The sequence below is a fragment of the Carlito syrichta genome, unplaced genomic scaffold, assembly GCF_000164805.1.
Source record: "Carlito syrichta isolate Samal-C Ts95f unplaced genomic scaffold, Tarsius_syrichta-2.0.1 Scaffold309286, whole genome shotgun sequence".
NCBI lineage: Eukaryota > Metazoa > Chordata > Mammalia > Primates > Tarsiidae > Carlito > Carlito syrichta.
In genome coordinates, this window is record NW_007253382.1 from 31,872 (window position 1) to 41,369 (window position 9,498).

The following is a 9,498-nucleotide window of genomic DNA, read 5'->3' on the forward strand; positions in this document are numbered from 1 at the left end:
CACCCGCGTGCTCCCCAGCCTTCACCCCCGCTACCTGGAGGCTTGTGGTAGAACACAGGAGGCGGAGCCTTTGCACACGGCTCTTCCGATTGGGCAAACTCCTCCTCCTGTGACTGACTGAAGTAGCCCTCACTGGCCTGCAGGGGAAAGCACCAGGTCACCGGGCCCCGCCCAGCAGGCGCAGCCGACCTATCAGGCCTGAGCCCGTTTCCCCAGCAACCGATGGGTCCATCAGCGGTTGCCAGGGCAACAGGTGCCTGCCTGGGGAACGAAGGCGGAGCTGGGGGGATGGAATGGACGTCCCCCCAGCGATGTGGGTCACGGAGAAAGGGGGGGTCCTGCTGCAAGCCTGAGGCCCGCAGGCCAGACCCCCGCTCAGCCCTGGCTGCCCCCTCCCGCCAGCTGCGCCTGCCCCACCTGGGTCCCCTCCTTCTGGGCGGTTTCTCCGTTGGTCAGCAGGTGGGGCTCCGGCTCCTGCTCCAGCTGCTCCAGAGCCGAGGGCAGAGTTGGGGTCTGGGGGACGGCCAGGGGCCCGCCCTCCGCTTCCTCCTCTGGGTCACAGAAGGTGGCCGGCGGCTCGGGCAGCTCGTCAAAATTGAGAAGGCTGGCACAGCCTTCGCCCGCTGGCGGCAGCGGCTCCTGCACCCCCTCGTCCAGCAGGGGCACCTCCGCCAGGGCGACCTCGGTGCCCGAAGGTGGCGTGGGAGCGCGGGGCTCGGCCTGGAGCGCGGAGGCCCCTTCCCCGCTGCCAGGCCACAAGTCGACAAGGCTGGCCGTGATGGCGGGCGCGCTGCGGGCCACAGTGCTGTCAGCGGCAGAGGCGGTTTCAATGGTGCCAGCTTCACTGGCGTCAGCCACCGAGGCCACAGTCGCGATGGCGTCAGCCGTGGCAGGCGCCACGGGGGCAGCCGGGATAGCCTGCTCCAGAGACTCTGTGCACATCAAGTCCTCCACAGGGCTGCCTTGCCCCCGGGGAGGGCCCTGGGCCTGAGAGGGCTCTTCTGCAGGGCCGGCCCAGGTTTCCTCGCTGTCCGGGATGGGGTTGGGCTCCTGGCTCTCTGCGGCAGGGCAGAGGGGACAGATACAACCGGCTCCTCGGGCAGGGAGACCCTAGGTGGCCACCTGACCGCGCCTGGCCCAGCCCCAAGGGAGCTGGGTACCTCCATGCAGGGCTCCTCTGAGCCCAGGCTGTGCCCACCCTCCCTTGACCTGGTGTCTAAAGCCCCCGGCAGCCCCGGGAGCAAGGCCCAGTGCCCACTGCAGAGCGCAGATGCTGAGGCTTGGAGGGGGCCTGACGACACACCAGGGCTCCTCCCTGACCCAGACGCTTCCAGAGCAAGGCCATCTTGGGGATGGATGGCCCGTGCCCCTGGGGAGCTGTCACCAGGGTGACCCGGGTCCCCAGCCCAGGCACTGCCGAGCGGCCTGGCGCAGGTGGGATCCCTCTCACCTTGGGCTGGTGGTGGCGGTGGCGGCAGTGGCGGAGGCTGCGAGGACGTGACCTCACCCAAGGCCCGCTCGACCTGCTCTGCGACAGGGGTGGAGGCGGTGCTGGAGTCAGATGGGCTCCGGGTGGGGATGGGAGTGGGCGCCATCCTCCGGTGGCTGTCCAGGTGGCTGCCTGTGGAACAAGCCCCAGGCTGGTCAGGGAGGGCGGAGGAGCCGGGGGACCAGGCCGTCCACCTTGGGACCCAGCCAGCACCTCCTCTCTGGAGTCTGGGTGGGGGCCGGGAGCTCCCCAGGCCCCCCAGGGGCCAGACCACAGCTCCAGACCCTGGCAGCCAGGCCTCGGGGCCAGCGCCCCACAGGGCCGGGGGGAAGAGGCAGGCAGGACCCCGCTCTGGGCACAAACGCCAGGAGGCCAGCGGTCAGGCTGGGGCAGTGAGGGCGGGGGGGCTGCTGGGAAGCGGGGCCCTCCTTCCCCCCGCCGAGGCCTGGGGCTGCTACCTACATGGGAGGGAGGAAGAGAGGTTTGGGGTGCGGTGACAGGTGATATAGGGAAAGGGAGTCCGTGGAGGGGAGGAGGAGGAAGAGGAGGAGGAGGAAGGCCCACTGTCCGATGCCTTTATGAAAGGGCAGTACGGACGACCTGCCGAGAGAGACAGACAGAGAGAGAGACAGAGGACGAGAGAGGGTCAGTCTCCCCACCCCCGCCCAGAGGCCTCACCCACCCACAGGGCTGGCCCTGGATGTCCAAGCTGCCATCAGCCAAGGCCACACTCAGCCAAGCTGGGCCGCAGCCTCACACCAGCAGCAGACACACACAGCGGGGAGCTTGCCACACAGCACAGAGCGGGGACAGCCAGCCGCCCGGGAACCGCACAGGGACTGGCACGCTCAGACCAACGACAGGGTAGGGAGAGCCTCAGGTGGGGTGCGCGTATGCAGCCAAGGGGGCCAAGCAGGAGCCCTGGCAGGCTCCAGGCAGCTCCATCTCAGGCCAGGGCGGGAGCCCGCCCGCATGCACCCCCGGCCCACGGGCCAGCTGGGGCCAGCCCAGCAGGGCAACTCCCTGCCAGGCTGTGCCTCGGCCCAGGCCAGCTCCGCCCATGGGCCCAGCACCACCCCACTCTTCTCAGGGTCCTGCCACCTGGGGAGCGGTGGGTAGAGGCGCATGGGGTGCAGGGTCCCACCTTCTCCAAGGGGTCCTGGCGCAAGGCTCCCTTCCAAGAAAGTCCCAGAGAGCTCAGGGCCATGATGGAGGAGTGGGTGGGCAGGGGTGAGGCCTGGGACTACCTGGTCGGTGGTTGAAGGGCGAGGGCGCATCACAGCTGCCCGTGGATGCCGAGGCGACTCGCTCCTGCTGCTTGAAGAACTCCCGCGGGTTGTCAGGCCGCTGGGCTATGATGGCTGCTGCCTCCTGGGGGCACAAGCAGAGCTGGGACCAGGCGGCCCGGCTGAAGCAGCCCTCGCCCGCCTCCCTGCCCGGCGGCCCGCACTCACTTCCACCTCTGACTCGGACTTCTTCATCTGGGTCTCTTCCTCCTCATCCTGCTGGTCACCCTGGAAGCCAAAGGGCAGTGTCCTGGGTGCCCACCCACAGAGGCTCCTGGCCTGGCCTCAGCCCTGCATCTCCTTCATGACCTGGTAGGAAGGGCCTTAGAGGTGGCACCTCTGCGCCCCTCACCCAGCCATGCTTCTGTCTCTGCCCCTCAAGGCCCTCAGTGGCCTCATCTCCAGCCTGCCAGGCCCTGGGCCCGCCCCCACCTAAGCAGACATCCAGGGCCGCCCATGAGCATGCCCAGTTTTGCAGCCAACTCTCCAGGGACCTCCTGCCCCCTTCCAGGGTCACTGTGCTCCCATCCTGTGGCACCGTGGCCCGGCTTCCTCTTCCCTCGTTACTGCTCCCTACTCTCTGCCCTGGATTTGCTCTTTCTAGAATCCAGATCAACTATGACTTTCCGGGGCTTCAAGTCCCTCGGGGGCTTCCCATGAGCTACAGCAAGCCCTGGCTAAATATGACCCACAGATGGCTTTTGTTTTGCTGGTATGATATTTTTAAACCATGTTAATTAGTTGCCACCACTTAAAAATCAGGGACTTTCAGACTAAAAGCAGGATTCCGATTTCTCTCGAAATGCCAGGGCCCTGGCAATGCTACACCCCAAGCACACCCCAAGCAGCCTCACATGAGGGTGCGCCATCCAGCCCACCAGTCCCCTCCAGGCAACCCAGGTGTGTGGGTGGGGCCCTCACTGGGCCCACACACTCCTGCCCCGCCGGGCCTGACCTCACCGTCCCCTCCGCCCTGCCACCATGTGCCCAGCGCACAGGCTCTGTGAGATGGAGACATCAAGTCCCCACACCGATGCAGTCACAGTTCCTGGAACAGGCACGCTGCTTCCCACCTCCGCGCCTGGCATGAGAGCAACCCCCCTCCCAGGGCCTGACCCCCACCCCAGGCCCAGCCCTCTGGTTTCCAGCCTCAACCTGAGCACTGCCTTTTGGGAAGGGTTCCTACCCATCCTGGCCACTTCCTTCTCTGCGGTCCCACAGCATGTGTTCCTGGCACCCACCAGGGGCCACACTCTCATAACGTCCTGCTCCCGGGGTCACCTCCCCACCCTGAGGGACACAGGGTGCGGACTGGGGTCCAGGCATAAGCGGCAGCACAAGACTGGCACGTGTGCCCTCCTGAGCTGGACACACCAAAACCTTTATGCTTGTGTGGCTGATCTGTGGCCAAGCAAGCAGGAGGGGCTGGCGGGGGAGGAGGGAAAGCCACGGGTCAGTGGTGGGGTAACACACATCACCTAGAACTTGAACTTACTGACGTGTCAAGGGCATTAGGATGGCCCTTCAGAACAACACACTCAAGACGGTATAACTTCTTGTAGACCAAAGTCTAAACTCCTCTGACCTTGCGCTCCCTTGCCAATCAAATTCCCCAGCTGCTCAGCCCACTGGGCTCCAGTCAGGAGCTCAGGAAGCTTCGCAGACTTCCCATAAAGGCTGGTCCACCCACCAGCCTCACTGGTATTCTGCCCTCTGCCTAGTGTCATCTCACTAGGTTCCTCTGCCTTGTTCAAAAAATAAATAACCAGAGGCAGCTGATTGCAAAAACTTGAACTACCAATCACGTGAACAACACTAAAACAAATAAGGCCTGTGGGTAGGACAGAGAGATCAGTACACTAACTGTAAACATGCTAACTGTAAGCATGTCTAAGCATTTTCAGATACATGAGAGCTCCCCAATAGCCCAGGCGAACAGGGAACCCAGACAAGGAACACAATTCGTATTAATGAGGAAGTAAGCCAAGAGAAAGCATTTTAAGGTACTAAATCCCAAAGTTTCTCACACAGGACCTTTCTTAGAGGTCCTGAAGTTTCAAGACCCCCACAATGACTTGTCAGAATGTCCATGTCACTCTCACATGAGCTATACTTGAAAGGCCAGATAGAACTACAAAATAATGGTGTGGGTCTGGCGCAGTGGCTCAAGCCTGTAATCCCAGCACTTTGGGAGGCCAAGGTGAGAGGATTGCCTGAGCCCAGGAGTTCGAGACCAGCCTGGGCAACTTGGCGAGACCTCATCTCTACAATAAATCCCAAAAAAATTAGCCGGGCATAGCAGTGCGCACCTGTAATCCCAGCTACTTGGAAGGCTGAGGTGGAAGGATCACTGGAGCCCAGCAGGTCTACACTGGGGTGGCCATGAGTGTGCAACTGCACTCTAGCCTGGGCGACAAAGTGAGACTCCAACTCAATAAAATAAAATAAAATAATGAGCCGGGCTCGGTGGCTCAGCCTGTAATCCCGCGCCTTTGGGAGGCTGAGGTGAGTGGATTGCCTGAGCCCGTGGGTTCGAGACCCGCCTGGGCAGCAAGACCTCATCTCTACAATAAAGCAAAAAATAAGCCGGGCGTGGTAGCACGCGCCCTGTAATTCCGGCTACTTGGAAGGCTGAGGCGGAAGGATCGCCGGAGCCCAGCAGGTCGAGGCTGCGGTGGCTGGGAGCAGCCACTGCACTCCAGTCTGGATGAGAGACTCCAACTCAAAAAAAATAAATAAATAAAAATAAATAATGGTGTGAGAGCCTTCAGATTTTGCCTGAAAATTGATAAGTGGCGAAAATTAGAAATTGGTTTGGGGTTCACTATACTATTCTATCTTTGTGTGTGTTTGACATTTTAGCTCAAAAAATATGCTTTTCCAGAAAAACCTTGCTCTGAACGGATGAACAAAATATGGCTTATTCATACGATGGAATATATATATTTTTTCCACGATGGAATATTATTCTGCCTTCAAAAGCAAAGAAATGCCGACACTTGCTACTATGGGGATAAACCTTGAGGACATTATGCTAGGTTAAATAAGTAAGCCAACTACAAAACAAACCCTGTATGATTTTCCCCCCACAGGAGGTACCCAGAGTCATCAATTCACAGAAACAGAAAGCAGAATGGGGGTGTGGAGGAGTGTTTAATGGATGGTGGTGACATCACACAACAGTGTGAATGTTCTTAATAAGGCTCCTGAACTGTACTTAAGAATGGTTGAAGCTGGGTATGGTAGCCCACACCTGTAATCCCAGCACTGTGGGAAGCAGAGGCAAGAGGACTGCCTGAGTCCAGGGGTTCGAGACCAGGCTGGGCAACTTTGTGAGACTTCACCTCTACAGTAAAAATAAAAAAATAAAAGTAAATTGGCCGGGCATGGTAGTACGTGCCTGTAGTTCTAGCTAATTGGAAGGCTGAGGCAGAAGTATCGCCTGAGTTCAGTAAGTCGAGGCTATGGTGGTCACCAGCGTGCCACTGCTCTCCAGCCTGGGCAGCAGTGAGACTTCTACTCAAAAAAAAAACAAACAAAAAAAGAAGAATGGTTGACACTCTGGAGGCTGAGGTGAGTGGATTGCCTGAGCCCGCGGGTTCGAGACCCGCCTGGGCAATTTGGTGAGACCTCATCTCTACAATAAGTGAAAAATTAGCCGGGCGTGGTAGCGCCCACCTGTAGTTCCAGCTCCTTGGAAGGCTGAGGCGGAAGGATTGCCGGAGCCCAGCAGGTCGAGGCTGCGGTGGCCGGAAGCATGCCACTGCACTCCAGTCTTGGTGACAGAGTGAGACTCCAACTCAAAAAAAAAAAACCCACGAGGACTGGGTTAGGATAGCTTCCCTGTAGCTGAACACAGGGAAGTTCCTGGAAAGTGGTGCTTCTAGAGAGGAAGCTCCACACCACTTCCCCCATACCTTGCCCTACGCATTTCCTCATCTGTATCTTTTACAAAATCCTTTATTATAAGCTGGTAAACATGTTTCCCTGAGTTCTGTGAGCCGCTCCAGCAAGTTAGTTGAACCCAAAAAGGGATTCATGGGAAGCCAAAACTGAAGGCTGTCGGTCGGAAGTGCCAAAGGCCTGGACTTGTGACTGGTATGTGAGAAGGGACAGACTTACGGACTGAGCCCTCAGTCTGTGGGATTGGACACAATCTTCAGATGAACAGTGTTGTAATTGAATTGGAGGATGCCCGGCTGGTGTCTGCTGCTTGCTTGGAAAAACACACACATTTTGGACAGAGAAGCCTTCTGTGTTGATGATTGTCGTGTTAGTGTAAGGGCAGTGGTATATGGGCAGAAGAGCAGAAATTTTTCTCCAAGTGAATCAAAAGCAAGGATAGTATCCTGAGAACTGTGTTTAATCAGAATAGAGATCAGAAAAACTGTCCAGAGAATAGAAATCAATGACACACAATAGCCAGGAAATGAAATATGCTCCAATTACAAATTGTACAACAAAGTTACGTAAACTGAACAGTCAACATATATGACATTCATTCATGAGATCGCCTTTTGCCAAGTATAAATATTCAGTAAATAAATGAAATCAAACAAAAAGAATAATATTGCCTCTCTGCTTTCTTTACACACAAAGATGAGTCATTTCCTCATAAGGTGGCCTGGGTAAGTGTATTTTCATTTTTAAAAATCGGTTTCTAGTTTATATGGACTGTGTCAACCTTTAAAATAAGTTTTTTCAAAAATATACCATTTGATGACAATTAAGCAAAATAATATTTATGAAAAAGGCACTTTCTTTTTTTTTTTTTTTTTTTGAGTTGAAGTCTCACTCCATCCCCCAGACTGGAGTGCAGTGGCACGCTCTCTGCTACCACAGCCTCGACCTGCTGGGCTCCAGCAATCCTTCTGCCTCAGCCTTCCAAGTAGCTGGAACTACAGGCGTGCACTGCCACATCCGGCCATTTTTTTTATTATTATTTATTATAGAGGCGAGGTCTTGCCAAGTTGCCTGGGTGGGTCTCGAACACACGGGCTCAGGCAATCCACTCACCTCAGCCTCCCAATGCGCTGGGATTACAGGCTGAGCCACGAACCCGGCTTTACTTTGTTTTTTTAATTTTTTGAATTGAAGTCTCACTATGTCGCCCAGGCTGGAATGCGGTGGCATGCTCATGGTCACCACAGTCTCGAATTGCTAGGCTCAGGTGATCCTTCCGCCTCAGCCTTCCAAGCAGCTAGAACTACAGGCGCACACTACCAAGGCTAGCTAATTTTTTTATTTATTGTAGAGACGAGGTCTCGCCAAGTTGTCCAGGCTACTCTTGAAACCCTGGGCTTAGACAGCCCTCTCGCTTTAGCCTCCCAAAGTGCTAGGATTACAGACTTGAACCACCGCACCTGGCACTATTATTATTTTAGAGATGGGGTTTCACTCTCAGTCAGGCTGGAGTTGAGTGGTGCAATCAAAGCTTACTGCAGCCTCTAACTCCTGGGCTCAAGGGTTTCTCCCACCTCAGCCTCTCAAATAGCTAAAATTATAGGCATGAGCCACCACACCTGGTTTAGAATGTTTTTATTTTTTATTTTATTTTATTTTGAGTTGGAGTCTCACTCTGTCGCCCAGACTGGAGTGCAGTGACATGCTCACGGCCACCCTAGTGTCGACCTGCTGGGCTGCTGTGATCCTTCTGCCTCAGCCTTCCAAGTAACTGGAAATACAGGCGCGTGCTACCACACTGGCTATAGAATGTTTTTAGATTTATGTATTTTGTTATGGATATCAGTAGTTTGTTCTTTTTTTAATTTCTTTTTTTTGAGTTGGAGTCTCTTGTTGCCCAGGTTGGAGTGATGTGAAATGGTCACGGCTTCCTGCTGATCTTAAGTGATTCTTCCACCTCAGCCTTCCGAGTGGCTGGAACTACAGACGCACACCACCATGTCTGGCTAGTTTTTGTGATGTATTGTAGAGACGAGGTCTCACCAAGTTGCCCAGGCTAGTCTCGAACCCCCAGGCTCAGACAGTCCTCTCACCTCAGCTTCCCAAAGTGCTGGCATTACGGGCTGAGCCAGTGCGCTCGGCCGTTTGTCCTTTTTATTGTTCAGTAGTATTCTATTTTAGGAATATTTTACAATTTGTTTATCCATTCACCTGTTGACGGACATTTTGTTTCAAGATTTTTTTTTTCTTTTTTTTGAGTTGGAGTTTCACTCTGTCACCCGGACTGGAGTGCAGTGGCCGCTCCCAGCCACCACAGCCTCGACCTGCTGGGCTCCGGCGATCCTTCCGCCTCAGCCTTCCGAGTAGCCGAAATTACAGGCATGCGCTACCACGCCCGGCTGATTTTTTGATTTATTGTAGAGATGAGGTCTCGCTGCCCAGGCGGGTCTCGAACCTGCGGGCTCAGGCAATCCACTCACCTCAGCCTCCCAAAGGCGCGGGATTACAGGCTGAGCCACCAAGCCCAGCTTTTTTTCTTTTTAAGTAACACACACTTATCAAAAATTTGGGAAATAGATACAAGTGGAAAAAAATAATCTTTGGTCCCAATAATCAAAGAGAATTATTGTTAGCATTAGAGTGATTTGTTTTTTGTCTCCTGTTTGCAGATGTTTTGCAGTTTATGTAGTTAAAATAATATTGTACATTTGTAACTGGCTTTTGGGACTAATATATATTTATTTTTGAGTCAGAGTGTCACTCTGTCACCCAGGCTAGAGTGCAGTGGTACGCTCATGGCCACCTCAGCCTCCACTGGCT

The 9,498-nt window shown here is 55.3% G+C and overlaps 1 protein-coding gene across 1 annotated transcript in view; it reads right to left on the reverse strand.

Moving 5' to 3' along the window:
- Positions 1-4,034, reverse strand: part of DBN1 (drebrin 1) — a 4,401-nt gene extending 367 nt beyond the window's left edge. Inside the window, exons 1-7 of the mRNA XM_021717099.1 lie at positions 3,962-4,034; positions 2,944-3,059; positions 2,737-2,860; positions 1,952-2,089; positions 1,451-1,621; positions 418-1,058; positions 4-137 (exon numbers count right to left, since the gene is read on the reverse strand). Of these exons, the coding sequence (XP_021572774.1) occupies positions 4-137; positions 418-1,058; positions 1,451-1,621; positions 1,952-2,089; positions 2,737-2,860; positions 2,944-3,059; positions 3,962-4,034 (1,397 nt within the window). The remainder of the gene's footprint in view (positions 1-3; positions 138-417; positions 1,059-1,450; positions 1,622-1,951; positions 2,090-2,736; positions 2,861-2,943; positions 3,060-3,961) is intronic.
- Positions 4,035-9,498: the final 5,464 nt, after the last annotated feature.